Genomic DNA, 23,109 nt, shown 5'->3' on the forward strand with positions numbered 1-23,109 from the left:
AATTTCCCAGCGCGAGAGAGAGAGGGGGTTGGAACTATTAGCAGCTGTGCAGCAGACTCGTTCAGCGAGTGGCTCTGAATGGCTCCGTGTTCGTCGGACAGGTTGTAAGTGGCTCTTGGGTAAATTGGTTTCAATATGACCGGTGTAAATTGTCTTCCTGTTCTTATTAAGGCTTTCCCTCTGCACAGAGGAGAAATACAGATAAGATGTGGTCGTGAAAATGCTTTGGCAGGGGAGAAAATTAGGAAAGGTGTAAGATAATTAATATTCAAGACCTGTGTGATCTTTATAGACCAGTGAAAGGGCAAAACACACCTGTGGGAGTTGGAGGAGCCGGAGTTAAAGGCACCCAGTGGATTCTCTCACCACCTGTGGGCTGTAGAGTAATGTTTTGATGAGCTGAATTCTCTGTGTATTCTATTGAGCGTTGTTTTGTTCGAGTAACAAGGGAAAAGCAACATTTAAATATCCCTTAACAAGGCAGGAATTGCCCTGAATGTTGAATAACTGAACACAGACCGAATAAGTGAGAGCACACACTGGTTTGGAATGAAGATTAACAAAAATATATTTTATTGACCTTTGGCAAGAATCAATTTTATACAAACACAGTGGTGCTAAATCTTCCACGTGTTCATGAAACAGTGGATAAGTGAATGAATGGACTTTGAGGGGAAACAAATATCTACCTGAGCTCTACCTCGATGTGTCCTCCTCTCACAGGTGACAGACACACTAGTAATAACTGAGTCCAAGTACCAACTGTGAAACCACCACAGACTGAAGCTCAGTCCTGCAGCTAAGAGAAGCCACGAAGATACAATTTTCACCCGTGAAACATCTTTCAAGTTCCACCCAAAAAACCCTGAGAGTTGCATTAACACCTGGTGCTTCCACTGTGTGAAAATCCATTGTGAACACTGAGAAAAGTTTCGATTTGATTGATGATCACAAGGCACAGCTGCTCCAGAGGAGACATGCGTCTTCAGCTGTCGCAGTGTTACACAAGTCCTGCTCAAAGTTATGAGTGTAATTGTATTGCTGTGGTTTTATTGGATGAATATCAGATGCAATGTCCTCATCAGTTGGTTTAGTGATAACAAAAATCACACTGAAACAATCTCTGTGGATCTCTGCAGCAAGACCATTTCTCAATATTCTAATGAACCGATTTATAAATTCATGCCTGAACCAAAATGCAAATATATACCTCGGCTTAGGCCCAGGATTTTGATTTGGATCCGCACCAAATTGCCCAGACTCATAAATGTCTGTCCCCTAAATATACTTGATCCATGAATTATTCTCAAGAGCATGAACGAAACACTTATAGAGATATAACCTCCTCACTGAATGCATATATATCAAACATATAAATGTGTTTGGTCTGCAGGTTGGAGCCTTTCACATCGTACAAGTTCCGGATGCTGTCCACCAACGATGTCGGGGACAGCGTCCTCAGCAAAGAGACGGAGGCTGTGACGACTCTGCAGGACGGTGAGAGACTGGGAGGAGAAGAAAGTAGAGGATGAGGGGATGTGTGGATTTTAAAACAAAGCAGTGAAGAAGATGGACGGAAGCTTGTCTCTGTGTCTTTTCCTCTTCCTCACTCTCTTCCTGTGTTTCCTCTCTAGTTCCCGATCAGCCTCCGGTGATCCTCGCGGTGAAGCCCACAACCACCACCTCAGTCCTGGTGCAGTGGAAGGTATCGTCACAACAACAACAACAACAAGACCCACACACACACAGAGACACTCACAGACCCACACAGAAACAAACTTGGGAGTGCGGGTTAATCATTTACGTGAGATTGCTGCAGACTCCCTGGAGGAAATTACCATTGTTACTGAAGCAGGGAAGTTCAGAGGGCAGCAGAGACAGATTGAGGAGATGGAGGGAGAGAAGGATGAACAGACGGAGGGGACAGATCGTCCCGGGTGGGGAGGAAAAATGTTGAAAAGTCCTAATGAGAATATAGCAGCAGGGGAGATGTTAGAGGGCAAGAGAGGCAAACATCAGCCATGTCCATCAACGGAGGAGAAAGAAAAGCCCGGGGAGTTACAGAAAAGTGGAGCGAGTCTTTGGCCAAATGTGAATTGACAGTAAATATAGAACCGGCGAGTTCAACGCTTGTCACTCGTCGTCTCCTCTTGCTCCTTCTCGCCTCGTATCAAAGCAGAAGGAGGCAGAGGAAAAACAAAGTCACCAGCAATTTCATCATCCTTTACAAGGGTGCCAGAGCCAGTGAAGCATCTCTGTGTCTGTGCAGCTCTTTAAAGTGGACCGATAGAACCCTGCTCTGCCAGCCGGCCCCTGTCCTGTCAATCACACAGGAAAATGAACATTTTCTCTTCACATACAGCAGAAAAAAAACCCTCAGAAGTTTTTCTACTTGGGAAATGGATCATTATTAATTCTCTTCATGTGCCGTGTGCTTGTTTGCGTGTTTGCCAGCGGCCCGGTGACGACAGCATCAACGGGGTTCTGACCGGATACCGGCTGTACTACAGAGAGCTTCCAGTGAACAGCTCGGCTTCCGCTGAGGCAGAGGTCCAGACGACCAGGAGCAGCAACACCAGTTCCCTGGTTACAGGTGAGTGCTACACATGCTAATGCTAACGGTATAATTTCTATCACTTTAAATTCTCTGTCATTTTTGGAAAACGTCGGTTCTGGTTTGCAGACAGAGGTATAGAAAAAGCAAGGCACTCATTTTGGGGATTTTATCAACTGTAGCTATCTAACTTTCGACAAACACTTTTGCAGTTTGACTTTTAAATTGTTTCCAATGACTCAATTTATAACAAGGATCCAGTAAAAGGTCTTTAAACTTTAAACCTTATTTATTGGACTAAAACACTGGATCTGATAAATTAAACATGATCATCTTCATAGCCTGACGGTACTTAATATGACTTCTTGTTTTCCAATGTAGATGTTATTCTTAGTTTTATATGTTTTATAACCTACTTGCATTTAGCTACGACCATTCCAACCTGTGTAGTTGTTGATTTTCTCCGCAGCTGTGGAAATAAAGTGTGGTTACAAGTGTAGATCGTAAACTCAGTCCTGCCAACACTTACAAACTTCCTTAGAGCAAATGAAAACCCTGTTAAGCACATTCCCTGTAAGTTTGGGGGTTTTTAAGAGGGTAATAAAAGGCCTCAAGGCTCTTTAGACACTGAGTGGAGCTACGGTCCTTTATTCTCATTGGCAGCTGAGGCTCAGTGAAGAGAGAGAGCAGGTCGTGATCGCCCGGCTCCTCCACACTGCACTGCCCAAGTGTCCATGAGCAAGACACTGAACTGACGGCTGTTGTGTCAGTTTGTGAATTACAGTTCTTTTTTTTAGGGGTTTAGCAAACGGTCAGTTGCTCTTATGGAACTTTACTGCGGCTCATAGAAGTTTTATTGTAAGACGATCACACACAGTATGAATCAGTGAGTTTTTCAGATCATACAAACCAGCTGCTCACCAAGGCGCCGCGATGAAATCATTTATTTAATGAAAAATATTTCAATGTCAGCGTGGGTATTATGTGAAATCACAAAAAATAAGCAATAAAAGAGAATCGCAGATGAAAACAGTTTGCACCAATAAGCTCAGTGACAACGTCTGTGGAAGATTTACAACCCGGCAGTGAGCTCAAGGTCTGCCGTGTTCATGATACCATTTTCAATCAAAGCTTTTTAAATATTTAAGAAAACAAGACTTGAAAAGATATTTTAAAGATCTTTTCAGATGATTTCCACATCAAAGCAGGAACCAGGTGTGACTATGATGACAGACTGAGCAAACAGCCCTCACAAGGCCGCACCCCCCCCCCCATGAGACCACCCATACTGCACTATAACATTGCAATAATAAAATATTAATATCCGCCGTACTTTATAGTAGATTGAGTATCTGCCCGACGAGATGAGTGATTCTGTGTCCGTCCAGCGGCCGCGGCGTCCGACCAGGGAGCAGAAACATAAACGTCTTTAATACAGTCATTCCATCGAATAGCATTATAATTGCACAATTTATTGTTGAACGTGAAATGTTTATGGATGTACTCTCCCTCCGTGTTTCCCCTGAAGCCAAGAGCACCTTCAAGACCGTCAGCAGCGCCTCGCTCACGGAGTTCGAGTTGACACGTGAGTCGTCCGGCAGTGAAACCGCAGCGCCGCCTCCTCGGGTTGTGTGTCCTGGTGAAGTCTCTAAACTGCTTTGTGTTGTTTCTCTGCAGAGCTCAAGAAGTTCACCCGTTACCAGATTGTTATGACGAGCTACAACATCATCGGAGAGAGTCCCGCCTCCGTCCCTGTGGAGGTGTCTGTGGGAGAAGCAGGTCAGTGAAGGACGCTGGTTTCACACATGATCCCTGTGTGAGCTACACATCTTGTTCAGGATCAAAACACTTGTTTAAAGGACCCATCGTATGCCCATTTTACCACAAGTTGATATGGTTCCTTGGGGTCTTAATAAAATGTCTGTAACATATTTTGGTCAAAATACCACAAGGATCATTTACCTTTTTACCCTGTCTAAAACAGCCCTCATCAGATTGACCTGTTTTGAGTTTTTCTAGCTCTTCTCTCCCATGTACGCTGATAAAAAGCTGAATTCCAAGCACACAAAGGAACATTTCAGTTAAGAGTTTGTGTCCCACTCTTCATCATGAGCTGGAGTTTAGTTTCAATGGAGATCGATCTGTTGATTTGACCCAGTAGCTGTGAAGGATTTCCATCACTTTGAAAGGTGCTGTGATACGGTAGAAATCTATAGAAGAAACCAGAAAGTGGACTTTTGAGTTTGGGATTGTTTGGTCAAAACGAGTCTTTGCTTTGTCGGCTTTTATCCAATCTGGTCCCGTCCGCTCCGATGCTTCGGTCATTCTCTTCTCGTTCGTTCTTTGTCGTGTCCACGCCTCCTGTCCTGCCCCTGCTGCCCCTTGAGTGACATTGCATTTGATAGGTGTAGAGGTGCTCTCGATTGGATAAGTGTGTGTGTGTGTGTGTGTCTGTCCAGGTGTGTGTGTCTGAAAGTGATCCAGAGCTGCACAAGGTCATTTATTTTATAGTGAAGGCCCAACCCCTGTTTAACTTTCACCAGAGTCAAACCAAGGATCCATTAATCAGACAGGAAAGCAAATATATCTCACACATGCAAACACACACACACACACACACACACACACACACACACACACACACACACACACACACACACACTTAGTGAGCATGTTGAGCAGGATGAGTTGAATGACACGACAGCAGGAGGATGTGAGGCCTTTAAACGTCCATCATGTGTCGTCCAAACTGAGTTTATCGTTCAGAGTCCAAATCTTTCCCCCCTGTCTGTTTGTTGGTTGGTTTTTATGTTTATTAGCAAGATTACACAAATATACAAGACAAATTACCATGTAACTTGGTGATTGGATGCAATTTGGATCAGGAAAGAACCCAATAATTTCTGGTGGGGATCCAGTTCAGGAGGAAGATCCAGGATTTAATATTGCCAGAGCATTCTTTGACATTTTCACTGTTTCCCAGTAAAAAAAATCTTGGATCTTGATCAAAAAAGGCTTGTTTATGGGACTGGTTTCACTAGGATTAGATCTTGAGTTGGTGTAGCCTTTTCATGGTGTTGACAGAATCCTGGAGAAAGTGGTTGGGGAATCCTGGTGCTGGAGGAGGAGGTGCTGGAGGAGGAGGTGCAGGAGGAGGAGGTGCAGCAGCAGCATCTGTGGCCTCGGCCCTTCAGGCAGAGTTATGGGCGGACAGGGATCTGCACTTTATGATAGCGACACCCGCACGTTTTTTTTTTGCAATCTCACACTCCCTCCTCCAGACTGGTCGTGCATTCATAACCAATTTGTGTGTGTGTGTAGAGTTTAATAGGTTATACATATCACATGCGATGGAGGCAGAGGTGAGGATAAGCAGCGGGAGTCGGAGTCGGGGGGGGGAGGATGATGAAATGGGGTGATATGGCCTTTTTCTTTAGCCTCAGGTGCTACTGCTGAGCTGTTCATGCATATGTGTGGAGCGCTGGAGTAACAAGGTACCGCCTCAGGCCCGTTCTAATTGGAAGAATAGAACATATCTTACCGACTTCCTCCGTAACAACCAGCTGCACACACACACAGACACAGACACACACACACACACACACACACACACACACACACACACACACACACAGATACACAATGTTCTACTTCTAACATATCGAGGACACTTGTTGGTATAATGTATTCCTGAGTCCCTAACCTCAACCTTAACCTTAACAATCACAGCTAAAAGCCGAACGCCAACACTTGTCCTAACCCGAACCCAGTAGAGCGTCACAGGGCCCGCCCACTTTTAGAGCAGCTCTGGTTCCTGAAGTAGTTTCTCCATCGATGGTTCAGAACTTATAAAAAAGAGTTTTAAACCTGGAACCAGGCCGAACAGATAAATGATGTCATGACGTGACCTTAAAACATTTGAAAAAGGGGAAAAAGGGCAAAGGTACGAAAGTGTGTGTTGTGAAATATCTAGACATCCCATAAACCATTGGGAAAGATCCCTTTCAAACCACATCTTCTTGAATTTAACCTTGATTTTGATATAGTGTTATAATAAGTTGTCGTCTGTAGCTTGTATTTGTGTACATAGTGTTTCATGAAGTGTGTAGTGTAGTAACCTATAGTAACTCTGGAGGATCTGATCATAGCCAACTTGGTTTTCGCAGTTTGTGGTAAACATCTCCATGGTAACAATGAGCTCCACCAATCAATGATGTTATTTCTACATCTGAGGATTGTGGGTAGTGTAGTTCTTCTCCTTGACTTTCACGAATAAGGTCTTTACATGACAACGGTCCTCACAAAGATACAAGACCTGTCTAACAAGTTGTCTCTCCTGCTGCAGCTCCGTCCGTGGCCCCCCAGTCCATCACAGTGTCCCCCGTGTCTCCCTCCAGCCTGGAAGTGACCTGGGACACACCCCCCCTCGAGACCCAAAATGGACTCATCCAAGGATACAAGGTGACACACACACACACACAAACACGTACAAAAGTAATTCAGGTGGAAGAATCCCACAGCTCGTTTCTCTCTGTGTTTAAAACGACTTCCCTCTTGTCTTGGAGGAGTTTTGCTCTGCTGCACCTTCAAGTGCCCCATAGAGAGAGAGAGAGAGAGAGAGAGAGAGAGAGACTTAAGTTAGAGGAAGAATCTGAATATCCTTTAATGGTTTCAATATCACTCCACCCCCCCGACCCCTTAACTCTCCTGTCCCACCCCCTCGCTCTTAGTACTTCAAACACAAGGTTATCTGTCCTGAGCTTTAGACACATTGATTTCTGCCGGAGCGGAGGGAGGAACGGAGGGAGGAATGGAGGGAGGAATGGAGAAGAACCGAGTGAACGTAATATTTGCAGAGTGAAGGAAGGAGACGGGCGAGTGATCCCTGTAGAATCCTGATTAGAGACGAGGATTCAGAGAATATGGTAAAACTACCAGAGATGGACAGAGGCTTTGAGGGGTTGTGAGGCAGAGGAGGAGGAGGAGGAGAGTTAAGGAGATTAAGAAAAAGAGCAAAGAGAGAAGGTTCAATGAATTTAAAGGCTTCAGACGTCTGTTAACACACCTGCTCTGTGAGATGACCAGCACACAGCAGGAAGGACCAACACCAAACTTCACTGCGGAGAGCTTTTCCACAGTCGGGGTTTCCTGGGATGCCCTGGAGGGGCTTGTTAACCACACTGAGGGTGATGGGCGGGGGGGAACAGGTATCACCAAACTATGCAGGGCCTGTCAGGAGGTGTTTATATAAATGTTTCTCCCTCTCTCTCTCTCCCTCTCTCCCTCTCTCCCTCTCTTCCTCTCTCTCTCTCTCTCCGTCTCTCCCTCTCTTCCTCTCTCCCTCTCGCTCTCTCTCCTTCTCTTCCTCTCTCTCTCTCTCTCTCCCTCTCTTCCTCTCTCCCTCTCCCTCTCCCTCTCCCTCTCCCTCTCCCTCTCCCTCTCCCTCTCCCTCTCTCTCTCTCTCTCTCTCTCTCTCTCTCCCTCCCTCTCCCCCTCTCCCTCTCTCCCTCTCTTCCTCTCTCTCTCTCTCTCTCTCTCTCTCTCTCTCTCTCTCTCTCGCTCTCTCCCTCTCCTCCTCTCTCCCTCTCTCCCTCTCTCCCTCTCTCTCTCCCTCTCCCTCTCCCTCTCCCTCTCCCTCTCTCTCTCCCTCTCTTCCTCTCTCCCTCTCGTCCTCTCTCCCTCTCTCTCTCCCTCTCTCTCTCTCCCTCTCTCCCTTTTCTTCCTCTCTTCCTCTCTCCCTCTCTCTCCCTCTCTTCCTCTCTCCCTCTCTCCCTCTCTCCCTCTCTCCCTCTCTCCCTCTCTCCCTCTCTCCCTCTCTCCCTCTCTCCCTCTCTCCCTCTCTCCCTCTCCCTCCCTCTCTCCCTCTCCCTCACCCTCTCCCTCTCTCCCTCTCTCCCTCTCTCTCTCTCCCTCTATGTGGTGTTTATATAAATGTTCGTCTGAGCAGCAGCGAAAAAACCTTCGGCAGAAAACAGTTATTCTGATTTATTCTTGACCAGGAAATCGATCCATGTTTTCCTTGTTTTGACAGAATTTGTTGTTTCTTAGTGGTGAGACTAAGGGTCCGGTTTTTTTTTTACATATATGTTTATTAGTTTTCCAACAGGTTATACAACACAAAACAAAACAAAAACAAGACAAACATTTGGCTCACACACATATTAAAATCCATACAGGCAGAAGATTCAGGGGTCACGTTCCTGCCCTATGACCTGCCAAAACTGCTGTATTTTTCTACAATCCCACAAACAATGTGTCAGACCACCAGATTCTATCTAACACTTGGGGCAAGGGTCAGGTTTTTAAAAAAGGAAAGTGCACGAGACACAAAGATCCAACGTGAAGCAAAACCTCCTGTTGCTGTTTTCCATCCTCACCTCAAACCCTTAATCAACTCCTCGACTGAAGAGATGATTGTAAAAAAAAATCCATTTCATGTTCATTCATGTCGGAGGTTTTCAGACTAATCCTGAAGGTCTCACTCTCGGAAAACAAAAAAATATAATAGATCCCCGGCAGCAGCCGAGTGGATTACTGAATCACCAGAAGCATCACCAGAGATATTTCCCATTTCCTTAAAAAATAAAGTATTAAAGTAAATTGAATTTCCTCTCTTATCCAGAAGGTAGCACGGTTTTATTTGGGAGTGAGCGGCTGGATGAGTTATTCTGCATCTCATTACTGGAGCCGCTCGCCGAGGGAGGGAGATGGTTTTATGCTGCCCTCAAGTGCCACTCACGAGCTGCTGCTTCCTGGTTCGGAAGCTGTAAATATAACTTATGACGCTTTGTGGAGCTTTCAGTTGGGAATAATAACAAAATGGAGCCGTTAAGTGGCTCTTGGCCGTTGTTTTACTTTATATCCCAAACTGCACAGGAGAGGTTTATGTTCCAGGGAGAAAAAGAGAATGAATGAGGCAGCTGAAATTTCATGCAGCTAAATTCTGTTTAAAATGAATGAATTTAAATTGGAAACATTTGCATCAATCACATTTGATACCAGATATTAAAGGAATATGACAACGATTTAATTATTGCCTAATATTTGGTAACATTAAAGATCTCATTGCTTGTACCTTGGTCTTTGAACATTGAACCTGACCTCCGCCGAAGGGATCATGTTCCCACTGGACAGATCAAGATCCATGAAATATTCTTTAAAAACATCTGTAAAGTGATTAAACAGTTATTAAAATTGTTCTGGATCCACCACAAGATTTGTTGGTTTTGTTGTTTCTTGGCCCTTGGCCTTCACCAAGTTTTGTAGAATCAGATTTTAGTAGTTTTTGTGTAATCCTGCTGACAAACAAGAAAACAGACAGAGGTGAGATATGGACTCCCATCATATCTATGTTATCGTATCGGGACGCCGAACACTAACATGTTGTACTGTTGCAATAAACATTTGAACGTGAGTTGTCTGACTGAACTAAGTTCGGATCTAATCATGTCTCACGTTGTTGTTTGACCGATAAGAAGCTGATGCCAGATGAAATGAATCGTATCATATCAGTGTCTGGTGGATTCTGAAATCTGCCAGCAAACGTTTTAATGAGCTGACGACCAGAGTGTAGTCGAGAGCTTTTCAGGGAAGACGTCCATGTGCTTCACTCACACAGCCTCTGACACACTGAAGCTTCAGTTGTGGATTATCAGGCTGTGTACAAAACACTTTTTTCCTGAGTCATTTCTAATGCATGAGGCTCAACCACCTCTGTAACCCGGCTGCTGGTGAGTTTCAGATGCTGCTGCTTGGTTTGTGCTCTCAGCTGCTCTTTAGAACATGAATAGTTCATGTTGATGGAAATGTTTCCTCTTCGTTCTCTAAGTAAGACGCTGAAGCATTTACACCTATTCTCTCTTTCTTTTTCTTTTCGATTGTAATATAAGTTTAAACATTTAAACTTTCTCAGTTTCCTGAATGAACGTGGAGCCTGAGGCGACTTCCTTCAGGGATCAGAGAACCTCATTGGTCCTTAAAACACACGAGCAACAGGAGGCCGACTGCAGTTCACTCAACGGCCACCAGTGTCATTCATAGACAGGGTTTTGTTCATGTTATATATAGAAACTTCATGTAAAAGGATGAGTAGTAATTCATATAAGGTCATATATAAAATAAGAGGGACAATTATGAGCAGGAGACGAGCAGCTTTAATGCACCACACTGATTCTGATGCTGGATATGCATTTATATAGGCTGTTTACTGGCTGTGAGATATCAAGTATATTGCTCATCTGTTTGCTCTCATTATTTACAGCCTGTGCCATTAAAAGTGTGTGACCCTGACACAATGTGCAAGTCACACATTCAGGATTTTCTTTGAGGTTTCATTTTTCTCAAAGTCAGTCACCGAGCACATTCCTCAGCCACGTGAAATGGAACCAGTGATTGTGTTTTATCGTGAAAAGACACAATTTTGTCTCCATTAAATTGTCCAATTCACAAGTGACACACGAGGAGCTCTTGATAAGTATCTCATCATACTGGGATTAATAATCAGGTGCTTCTGTATGTAGTCATGTCCAAGATTATTATTTCATTCTCCAATGAGCATGTGATCTATGTGAAGAAATGGAATGAGGAGTGGTCCTCTGGAGCAGGGGTTTTCAACTGGTTTTGTCCCAGGGACCACCATTCTGACTAGAAAGGAATCAGCAGCCCACTGATGTGCCTACGTGTGTGTGTGCGTGCGTGTGGATAGAAGGAAGTTTTAACATTTGGTTTTCCATGTTGGTTTTATTTAAAAACCTCAAACAAATCTAGAAAAATCTGTGTAAAAAAAACACAAAAACGGTTGATTTTCAGTGCTTAAGAATTGGAAACAAAATTAAAATGCAGTGTGTAGTTGTATTGCATCTCAGAACCATATGTACATCAATATATAACGTTCATATAGCTGACATGTTGAGGGAATGTTAAAGTAACGGTGATCAATAACAATCAACATAAACTGGGGCTACAACTGAAGAGGGAAGATGACAAAGTAATGCAGAATATGTCACAAATGATAATCATACAATATCACACAAACATGTGAGGCCTACTTAAGTTTAACATCATGATCACCAGCACCTTTATACTATTTTAGACATATTTTTCTTCTTCTTCTTTTCGGGACCCCCAGTTGAAAACCCCTGCTCTGGAGGTTTAACTCTTTTATGACCCGAGCAGTGGTATCTGTACATCTACTTAAAGTGTGTTAAAGTGTCAACGCCATCTAACCCGTTTATAACCAGCTTTGTCTTCCTAATAAAACAATACAGGTGCACTTGTTTTTTATGTGGATCAATATCTGACCTCAGGAGCAAAAGGACGAACACACACTTGGCTGAGATGAAGTGAGGAAGAGGAGAAAACAGGAGAAGGATGAAGAACAGCGTGGATAACGGTGTTTGTTTCCCTGTGTTGTTAGATCCACTACTGGGAGAGGGACAAGCAGAACCAGAGCGAGAAGGTGAAGGTGATTTTTGTCCCCGACACTCGGGTGCATCTCACCAACCTGACCAGCTACACGCCGTACCAGGTGACGCTGACGGCCTTCAACACGGCCGGGGACGGACCACCCAGCGACCCCCGGGGGGCTCGGACCCTGCCGTCAGGTAGGGAGGGGCGACGGTTCTGTTCCCTCAAAACCAAACTACCCATAGACATATATAAAGACTAGATGTCTCGTTCGACGGAGCCGGACATCACCACATGGCGGCCATCTTGCCAGAGGTTGCTCGCTCGCCCATAACATTGTGTTGTAGTGGTTCTTACTTTTTAAAATAATCATAACTTGTTCAATTTTCAACCGATTTTTAAACGGTCTGGTTTGTTATAAACGTTTATAACAAACCAGACCGTTTAAAAAATCGGTTGAAATTTTAGCAAGTTATGGTTATTTTCCACTACCAACACAATGTTATGGGCGAGCGAGCAACCTCTGGCAAGATGGCCGCCATGTGCGGGACATCTAGTCTTTATATATATATCTATGAAACTAACCACATGATATGATGTTTCTCTCTGTATTCGTCTCATCTGATTGGCCGTTCTCCACTCTCTCTCTCTCTCTCCCTCCCTCCCTCTCTCTCCCTCTCCATCTCTCTCCCTCTCTCCACATGTCCTCAGCTCCCGGCCCCCCCAGCTACCTGTCCTTCTCCGAGGTGACGGGAGGAAGCGTCAACGCGTCCTGGGGGGCTCCCCTCACTCCCAATGGACAGCTGGAGGGCTACAGGGTCGTCTACCAGCCCACAGCGCCGGTGCAAGGTATGAACACACACACACACACAGACACACACAGACACACACACACAGACACACACACACTCTCACCCTCATATCGGGCAGGAGACTGACAGTTCTTTTACATTGTGTGTGTGTGTGTGTGTGTTTGTGTGTGTGTGTGTTTGTGTGTGTGTGTGTGTGTTTGTGCGAGCAGGTGTGAGTAAAGTGGTGACAGTGGATGTGAAGGGCAGCTGGCAGCGCTGGCTGAAGGTTCGGGACCTGGTCCGAGGGTCCACGTACACGTTCAGCGTGCAGGCGCTCACAGTCAGCCACGGCCCCCCCCTCCAGACCAACATCACAGCTCAGCCTGTGCAAGGTGAGGAGGAGCAACACAACTCTGTGTGTGTGTGTGTCCACCCTCCCTCTCTCCCTCTCCCTCTCTCTCTCCGTCTCTTCCTCTCTCTCCCTCTCCCTCTCAGCATCCAGCCTCTACCTCTGAGGGACAAGCTGGAGCAGACCGGAGTGGACCACCACCTCACCGCATGGATCCTGGACTACCTCACCAACCGTCCACAGTATGTGCGGATACGGGGATGTGAGTCTGACCTGGTGTCCTGCAGCACGGGGGCCCCACAAGGAACCGTTCTAGCTCCAGTCCTCTTCACCATCTACACCTCGGACTTCTCATACAACTCCACTAACTGCTACCTGCAAAAATTCTCTGATGACTCTGCAATCGTCGGCCTCATTTCCGCCGGTGATGACAGGGAGTGCAGAGAACTGAACCAGGCCTTCATAACATGGTGCCAGCAGAACTGCCTCCAGATCAACTCTGGAAAAACCAAGGAGCTGGTGGTGGACTTCCGCCGGAGTGAACACTCTCCTCCGACACCAGTGAACATCCAGGGAACGGACATTGACATTGTGAGATCCTACAAGTACCTGGGTGTTCACCTAAACAATAAACTGGACTGGACTGATCACACACAGGCTATTTACAAGAAGGGACAGAGCAGACTCTATCTGCTGAGGAGTCTGAGGTCTTTTGGTGAGCAGGGAGCACTCCTGAGGACCTTCTTCGACTCGGTGGTGGCATCAGCCATCTTCTTTGGAGTGGCCTCCTGGGGCAGCAGCATCTCGACAGCCGACAGGAAGAGACTTAAGTCCAATTTATGCCTCTCCGTTTTTTCTATTACGGACAGATAAGACCGCCCTATCCGTCGTGAAACGCCCTCTCCGAGGGCTTCGGACAGCTTTTCGTACACGTCTGATTTTTCTAACTATCCGTCTTCATGTTGGAGACCCGACGGACCGCTCTTGGCTGTGATTGGTCCGCGAACGACATCATTTCCGTATGACGTCATTTCCGTATTTCCGGACCTCAAACTTCCTGTTTTCTTGTAGCATCAAACACGAACACAACTATGATTCTACGATTAATGTGACGTGTGTGTTAAGCCAGCGGAGTTGTCCGGCTGACCGTGGCTCGTTAGAGCACTGAGGGCATGTGTGCACGGTCACAGACGGTTAGAACGAGCTTTCAAAACGGCGCTAGCAGGCTAGGCTAGCGGGCTAGGCTAGCCACCATGCTAACTGCGGTGGTAACAGTGCAAGAACCCGCCGTCACGACTTTAATTCCACTTCTATCATGACACTGTTTCTATAATACCGTCAGGTTAGAAGCAAACACTGGATAGTAGTAGTTAGTGTCGGGAGTCCCTGCTGACTGTGTGTGGAAGCTGGGGGGGAGCTAGCTCCGGGTAGCTTCTAGCTACATGTAGCCTCAAGCAGATTCAAGCTGTGGAATCAGCAACACAGTTCGGAAACAAGCCCGGGGAACCGCTGCGCTAAGAACCGCTGAGACCTCTCCGAGAAACGGACACGTAGTAGTATATAAGAGCCTTTAACAAGCTCATCAGGAAGGCCAGCAGTGTGCTGGGGTGTCCACTGGATACGGTGGAGGTGGTAGGAGACAGGAGGATGGTTGCTAAGCTATCCCCCCTGATGGACAACTCCTCCCACCCCATGCGGGACACCCTGGCAGCTCATTTACTGTTTACTTTTTTCTTTTTGCTCATTGTTGTTTCTGTTTCTTACTATGTTGTTTTGCTCTTTCTTTTGCTCTTGTTGCACTGTGCCTGCGCTGCTGCTGTAAAACCCTCAAATTTCCCCACTGTGGGACTATTAAAGGATTCTGATTCTGATTCTTCCTCTCTCCCTCCGTCTCTCCCTCTCTCTCCCTCTCTCTCCCTCTGTGTGTGTGTGTGTGTGTGTGTGTGTGTGTGTGTGTGTGTGTGTGTGACGTCACAGGCAGCCCTGGGTCTCCTGTGGAAATGTCCATCACCAAGACGTCCTCTGATCTGAACATCCACTGGTCGGAGGGAGACGTGGGAGCAGCTCCGGTCTCTGGATACGTCCTGGAGGCTCGGCCCTCAGGTGAGCTCCTCCAACACATGAACAATCATTCTTCTCTTTCTCCAGAAAAGCTCCAGCTCCACTTCCACTCTGAACTCTATTTAGCGTGGCGCTCGCTGGATTCATTTAGACCTGCTGTGAAAATCAAGTCAGCTGCAATTTTCTAATAAAGATAACCAGAGGTGTAATACCGCGGGTGAGAGTGAGGAGGCTCAGCGGGATCATCCACTGGGGTTTAATTCTCCCCCTGATAATAATCATCAGCGCTGTCTGGAATGTAATTTGATTTAAAAAATGTCTTGAATCATATAATGACATTGAAAATTGACTAAGTCTTAAATGGAGCGACTTCTCTCTCTCTCTCCGTCTCTCCCTCTCTCTCTTCAGATGAGGGGGTGTGGGATTCCTTCATCAGACCCCTCCCTCCCAGCAGCAGGTCTGTCTCGGTACAGATGGAGCGCCTGAGGTCAGGGATCAGCTACGAGTTCAGAGTCATCGCTGTTAATCGCTATGGTTACGGCCAGCCGAGTACAGCCTCTGCAGCTCTAGCTGGTAAACACACACACACACACACACACACACACACACACACACACACACACACACACTGGAGGAGTCGGGTTAATGAACAGGTTGATCCCACTCGTCTGACTGGGGCGTGACCGAAGGTTTATTCTGCTGGATTCACTGTGACTGTCGTGGTGTGACTTTGGGTACGCTGCCATCTACAGGCAGAGTCAGACAACTACAACTGAGCTGAAAGCCCCTTTATGATTTTTAGTCCGCCTGGTGGTCCGTGATGGCATTGCAGGGGATCCGCAAAATTCGCTTTGATATTTCAACACATTTCCAGATTACTCTTGAAAATCGTGAAAAATATCTAAAATAAGAAAAATATGTCTAAAATAATATAAAGGTGCTGGTGATCATGAGGTTAAACTTAAGTAGGCCTCACATGTTTGTGTGATATTGTATGATTATCATTTCTGACATATTCTGCATTACTTTGTCATCTTCCCTCTTCAGTTGTAGCCCCAGATTATGTTGATTGTTATTGATCACCGTTACTTTAACGTTCTCTCAACATGTCCGCTATATGTCTGTACATGTAAGTCATGAACGTTATATATTGATGTACATATGGTTCTGAGATGCAGTACAACTACAAACTGCATTTTAATTTTGTTTTCAATTCTTAAGCACTGAAAATCAACCGTTTTTGGTTGTTTTTTACAGATTTTTCTAGATTTGGTTGAGGTTTTTAAATAAAACCAACATGGAAAACCAAATGTTAAAACTTCCTTCTATCCACATGCACACACACGTAGGCACACCAGTGGGCCGCGGATTACTTTCTAGTCAGAATGGTGGTCCCTGGGACAAAACCAGTTGAAAAACCTTGCTCTAGACTAAAAGTATACTTTACACACTGAGAGGTGTATTTCTGCTCCTGTGGGACAAACCGCAGCATCAAGTAGAAACCACAGAAGAAGAAAAGTGAGCATTGGCCTGACCTGTGTCCCTCTCTCTGCCTGCAGCGCTGTCCGAGCGTCCGTTCTACGAGGAGTGGTGGTTCCTGCTGGTGATGGCTCTGGTGGGAATCATCCTCATCCTGGTCCTGGTCTTCACGCTGCTGCTGCACGGACACAGCACCAAGTACAAGGCCTGTGGCACAGGTCTGTTGGTCAGAGTTGAATTTTTCCTGGAAAGTTGAATAAAAAAATATGTTTAGTCTACATTTCAACCATTTCAATCAGTAAACCATTAAGCACCTCATTTGCGATTAAATAACAAATTCAGTGCTTACTGATTTATATTATTTCACAATCCCAAAATGTATTTTCCTTATGAAGTGTGAGTAAAGCTCCGTTCAGATCAGATCCACTCAGAGCTCCACAGGAGAAACACGTCACCTCCACAGAGTCGACAGCTCCCTCCTCGTTAGAACAACAAACCCTTGGTCTTAGCCCTTGGTCTTCACCGCTGCATATTGTGGCAAAGAAAGGCGGTGGCTGGCGCCCGTGCGGCGATTACCGCCGGCTCAATGACTCAACAACACCTCGACTTTTCTGCCCGTTTGGCGGATAAAGTCATTTTTTCCAAGGTGGACCTAGTCCGTGGCTATCACCAGGTGCCGGTGCACCCACTGGATGTACCCAAGACAGCGGTTATCACACCATTTGGCCTCTTCGAATTCCTTCGGATGCCGTTCGGTCTTAAAAATGCAGCTCAGACTTTCCAGCGACTGATGGATACAGTACTGAGGGACCTTCCTTTTTTATTTGTTTATCTGGATGATATACTGGTGGCTAGTGCTTCTAAGACAGAGCACACGTCTCGCCTTTTGACACTCTTTGAACGACTCAGTCAACATGGCCTGATTATAAACCCAGCCAAGTGTCAGTTTGGGCTGAGGACTATCGACTTCTTGGAACACCGCATTACTAAGGACGGTACAGTTCCTCTCCCTTCAAAGGTGGAAGCTGTGGTGAATTCCCCACGCCCACTCTCAGTGAAGTCTTTGCAGGAGTTTTTGGGCATGGTGAACTTTTACCACCACTTTATTCCGCATGCAGCACAGCTAATGCAACCCCTTTATGAGGCCCTGAAGGGTAAAGCGGCCAGGCACGCAGTGATTTGGATGGAGGAAAGGCATAAAGCGTTTGAGGATGCTAAGGCAGCTTTGGCTAAGGCGACGATGCTGGCACACCCCGCACCCAATGTACCGATATCCATCACGAGCGATGCTTCGGACTTTGCAGTTGGAGCGGAGCATGAGCAGTGGGTCAAGGGGGCCTGGCAGCCGCTCGCCTTTTACAGCAGGCAACTGCGCCCCAATGAGTGGATTTACAGTACATTCGATAGGGAGCTGCTAGGCCTCTATCTTGCCGTCCGACACTTTCGTTTCCTGCTAGAGGGCCGAAGTTTCACAGCATACGTGGACCACAAGCCTTTGACGTTCGCCACGGTTAAAGTGGCAGAGCCGTGGTCTGCTCGCCAGCAGCGCCAGCTTTCCTTCATATCGGAGTTTACAACAGATATACAACATGTGGCAGGCAAGCACAACCCGGTGGCTGACTGCCTCTCCCGAGCGATCACTGGAGCCGTCCAGCTGGGTGTGGACTATGATTGCATGGCAGAAGATCAAATTTCGGATCCAGATGTTCAGGCACTGAGGACGGCTGAGACAGGACTGAGGTTGAAGGATGTTGCTTTTGGTGCTGCTGGCACTACACTCCTATGTGAAGTTTCCACAGGCCAGACACGACCAGTCGTTCCCACAGGATGGAGACGACAGATTTTCGACGCTGTCCATGGCCTGTCACGCCCAGGAAAAAGACCTTCACAGAAGTTGGTAGCAGCAAAATTTGTCTGGCATGGACTTAAAAAAATGTGCGGAAGTGGGCTGAAACATGTGTGGTGTGCCAACCCTCTAAAGTCCACCACCACACTAAGGCCCCCCTGGCACATTTCTTAGTGCCCGAAAGAAGGTTTGACCATGTTAACCTGGACCTGGTTGGGCCCCTGCCCACCTCTCAGGGGTTCACACACCTTCTCACCATGGTTGACAGAACCACACGTTGGCCGGAAGCTGTGCCGTTGGTGTCAACAGCAGCGGCTGATGTGGCTCGGGCATTTATCATCACCTGGGTTGCTCGGTTCGGCGTCCCATCTGACATTTCTTCTGACCGGGCCCGCAGTTTACATCTGGACTCTGGAACTCGGTGGCAGAGAACCTGGGGACTAAACTTCACCGCACCACGGCATACCATCCACAGGCTAATGGGCTGTGCAAGCGGTTCCACCGTTCTATGAAAGCTGCTCTACGTGCCAGCCTCAAGGACAGTAACTGGGTTGACAGGCTTCCATGGGTCATGTTGGGGCTTAGGGCCGCCCCTAAGGAAGACCTACAAGCTTCATCTGCCGAGTTGGTTTATGGCCAGCCGTTGAGAGTCCCTGGGGATTTTGTCCCTGATACTACAGGTTCTTGGTCAGCAGCACAACAACGAGCTACGTTCCTGGACAATGCCAAGGTTTTCGCACCAGTTCCCACATCGCAACACAGCATCCCTCGTTCTCATATCCCTGTCAAACTTCATTCTGCGGGATATGTGTTCATTCGTCAGGATGCTCATCGCGGACCCTTTCAACGTCCCTATGACAGTCCATTTAGGGTCATTGAGGCTGGCCCTAAAACGTTTATCGTGGACATTGGTGGTAAACCAGAACATGTATCTGTGGACCGCCTGAAACCTGCCCACTTGGATCTAACTCAACCTACTGAGGTAGCTAAGCCTCCACGGCGGGGGCGCCCTCCTGCTCAACCCCCGGGCCACCGCACAGCCCTTAGAGTGCCTCCAGTTAAGCCCCAGACTACATCCCCGGCTCACGTTTTAAGGAGCCGTGCAGGTCTGGTGATTCGAGCCCCAACGTATTAACTTTGTTTGTGAATTCTGGGGGGACGTATGTAGGGGACAGGTGATAACACATAATTCACCAAAGACGTTACACTACTGGAGTTTGCACACTTACTGTGGGGTTACCAAGGTAACGAGTGCACGGGGGGGTGGTTAAAAGCGGATGTTTGTGTGGCACCCGGATGTCGCTGTGTTTTTGATTTGTTTGTGAAAATAAACGCTGGCCGCGAGGCACACAAAGTCTAGAAGATCTCAGGATTACATGATTCCCTTGACTCCTATATTCTAGTGTTTATCCGTCTGACTCCTGCTCTTCTTTCCTCCAGGGAAACACGTGTCCACGGCCGAGGAGTCGGTGACTCTGGACAACGGAGGCTTCACGGCTCTGGAGCTCAACAGCAGGACGCTCAACACCAAGAACTCCTTCCTGAAGAAGAACGGCACCAGGTGAGCGCTCACAAACACACACACACACACACACACACACACACACACAGACACACACATGGGTTTGATCAAAGGACTAGATATATAACAGATTGTGTGTCTGTGTCTGTCTGTGTGTGTGTGTGTTTTTGTGTGTGCAGATCTCCTCCCAGGCCCAGTCCAGGTGGTCTTCACTACTCTGATGAGGACATCTGTAACAACTACAACGGAGCGGCGCTCACGGAGAGCACCACGCTGACCGAGAAACCCACCGAGGTGTCGGAGTCAGAGGTAAATGTCCGTCCATCTCTCTCTCTCTCTCTCTCTCTCTCTCTCTCTCTCTATCTATCTATCTATCTATCTATCTATCTATCTATCTATCTATCTATCTATCTATCTATCTATCTATCTATCTATCTATCTATCTATCTATCTATCTATCTATCTATCTATCTATCTATCTATCTATCTATCTATCTAACTATCTCTCTCTCATCTCTCTCTCTCATCTCTCTCTCTTTCTCTCTCCAATTCAGAGCCACTATGTAACTTTTACTGATGGTTTTCGTGATCCGAAACTCTCAATACAGGTGTGAAAAAACCCAGATTGGATAGTGAACCGATCACACCAGATCACATTCTGGGCTGAGCCGTCAAAGATCTGTCTCTCTCGTCTTTTATTCATTTGGTCAAATTGCTGATGATAATGGTTAAAAAGTCTCTGCTTCAAGACTAAGGATCTTTTTCTAAATGTCCTTGAGTTCTGTCTTCCTCAAGATGACGAATAAAAAGATCCTAAAAGAAGAAATGAGTGATAGTGATCAGTCACAGATCTGATTATTGTCTGGATGTGTCCAGAGGTTTTCATTTTATCACGGGAACATCACTCAAATCTGTTTTCTCTCTTTATAACAGACAATGAGTAACTGACTCTGGAGTGAACAGCCAATTGAGATGTTTTACACGTCAATCATCATGGCATCATCACATCACTGTGTATAAATGATCTGTCTTATAGATAAACTGACCCCTGCTGTGTGTGTGTGTGTCTTTGTGTGTGTGTGTGTATCCAGTTGACAGACAGTGACTACGAGGACGAGCAGCCGAAGCACTCCTTCGTCAACCACTACATGAGCGACCCCACCTACTACAACTCGTGGAAGCGGCAGCCCAAAGGCCTGAAAGCCATCACGGCGCCGTTCGGCTACGAGGAATGTGCCGCGGCGGAGACGGAGCCGTACTACCAGACCGTGGTCACCCAGCACAGCACGGGCGGCGCCTACACGCCCACGGGGCAGCCGGCGCACACGCACGTCAACCCCAACACCAACCCGCCGGGATCACGCACCCCCGTGACGGGATTTTCCTCCTTTGTTTGACTTTAGAGACTAAAAACCTGCACAAAAGTGATACACACACACACACAAACACACACATGGACACAAAGTGTAGCTGACGGCTTCAGAGGAGAGGGAGGACACGATGAGGAGGACGAGTGACGAACCTTCACGCCCCAAAGAACTAAACCCACACGTCTCACTCGCCCTCCCCACCCCTCGTTCACAAAGATCTTCACTGTGTGTGTGTGTGTGTGTGTGTTGCTCTCCTGCTCTTCTCCTCCGTCACTGTGCTCACACACATGCAGTAAATGTTTCCACACACACACACTCTCACACACTTATTTCAGAGACTCTCCCACGAGAGACGGACCAGTTTGTGTAAATGTGGACGAGAGAATTCCACCTCGGACTCGGTGAACGTGGAATGTTCTGCACAACGCTTCTTCTTCTTCTTCGGTTTCCTGTATTTACGCATAATTGCACAAATACACACACACAAACACACACTTCTGGATTTTCTTATGCCCTGATTGGAGGAACTGGGAGAGAGGGAACTCATAAAGAGTGAAGAGTTATTCAAAAGGAAGCAGCAGGTTTTATCGACTGATGTGCGAACACAAACACTGAGTTGTCGGATTTAAACGACCACAACCTGGAGGAAGAGAAGAAGAAAAAAACAACACAATGGATAATCATGGTGTTTGATGAAGGACACAGAGCGAGTGTTCTTCAGCACTTAAGGAATTCTCAGTGAGCGCGTTGTGTGGTTTCCTGGAGCGACGTGTGGGGTTTGTGTTTGAATAAAAGAGAAAACATGTATTTTTTACCGTCTACTGCTGTTTAAAACACACACCCACCCCCCACCCCCCCGACCACAGACCATAACGCTTGCACTGAGCGAATGCCCCCCCCCCCACATCTCATCTTTACCCTGCTGAGGTTTTTCATTTTTTACAAGTTTCAGCGTGCGTGTGCGTTTGAGTGTGTCACGTGTGTACAAGCATGTGTGTGTATATATGACGACCCCCCCCCCCCGTTTGTCACTCAACGCTAAGCAAAGTGTGCCATTGTGTGTGTGTTTGTATTTTTTGAAGATGGATTTTGTACAGGAAAAAAACCCTTTTTACTGTCGTACGTAGCTCAGCCATGTTTGTGTAATGCAAAGCTAATGGTGGAAACGATGGATCAGCAGGGAGAAGAGGAAGAGAAGGAGGAAGAGCATTCAAATAAACGACTGGAACAGGATTACAGGATATTTCACTCTTTTCCTTTCAAGTGCAAACAGGAATCACCCGTAAGTTCCGCTCATGTTTGATTTAGAGATTAGTGAAAAGGATGATTTCCGAGGAGGCGAGGTGATGAATGCAAGCTAATGACTCATCATCAAGTTAGCAACTTACAAGACAGAAAAAAGGGGCCAGGCTCTGTGCTAGAGAAAAAACTAATTGTTCAACACAGGGGTTCTCCGTTGTTGAATCTGAAATTTAAGGATTAGATTTAAGTTTATAAATCAACAGCAGTGTGGTTGGCTTTTGTGTCGCGATGGCAGACACCTTGTAGTGTGGATTCTATCTTACACAAGCCTAACCAAAACTATGGTGGGTTAAATAGTTCACCAAACTTTTAATTACACTAACTGATATGCAAGGCAGTAAGAGTTAGGGATTCTATAAATTCACAGGGCTGGAAGCACACTGTGGCTCTTTCTCAGGTTCTCTTTATCCAACTTGGATGATATGCTCGG

General features: G+C 46.5%; 1 protein-coding gene across 1 annotated transcript in view; it reads left to right on the top strand.

Annotated features, from left to right (window-relative positions):
- The window catches only part of LOC133015718 (protein sidekick-1-like), a 280,020-nt gene extending 258,616 nt beyond the window's left edge, over nucleotides 1-21,404 (top strand). Inside the window, exons 39-53 of the mRNA XM_061082987.1 lie at nucleotides 1,394-1,497; nucleotides 1,635-1,705; nucleotides 2,455-2,593; nucleotides 4,083-4,139; nucleotides 4,232-4,333; nucleotides 6,900-7,015; nucleotides 11,970-12,156; nucleotides 12,671-12,808; nucleotides 12,981-13,142; nucleotides 15,077-15,202; nucleotides 15,569-15,733; nucleotides 16,720-16,857; nucleotides 19,926-20,046; nucleotides 20,187-20,316; nucleotides 21,099-21,404. Coding sequence (XP_060938970.1) covers nucleotides 1,394-1,497; nucleotides 1,635-1,705; nucleotides 2,455-2,593; nucleotides 4,083-4,139; nucleotides 4,232-4,333; nucleotides 6,900-7,015; nucleotides 11,970-12,156; nucleotides 12,671-12,808; nucleotides 12,981-13,142; nucleotides 15,077-15,202; nucleotides 15,569-15,733; nucleotides 16,720-16,857; nucleotides 19,926-20,046; nucleotides 20,187-20,316; nucleotides 21,099-21,404 — 2,062 coding nt within the window. The remainder of the gene's footprint in view (nucleotides 1-1,393; nucleotides 1,498-1,634; nucleotides 1,706-2,454; nucleotides 2,594-4,082; nucleotides 4,140-4,231; nucleotides 4,334-6,899; nucleotides 7,016-11,969; nucleotides 12,157-12,670; nucleotides 12,809-12,980; nucleotides 13,143-15,076; nucleotides 15,203-15,568; nucleotides 15,734-16,719; nucleotides 16,858-19,925; nucleotides 20,047-20,186; nucleotides 20,317-21,098) is intronic.
- The last annotated feature ends 1,705 nt before the right edge of the window (nucleotides 21,405-23,109 follow it).

The sequence above is a fragment of the Limanda limanda genome, chromosome 2 (genome assembly GCF_963576545.1).
Source record: "Limanda limanda chromosome 2, fLimLim1.1, whole genome shotgun sequence".
NCBI classification, from domain to species: Eukaryota; Metazoa; Chordata; class Actinopteri; order Pleuronectiformes; family Pleuronectidae; genus Limanda; species Limanda limanda.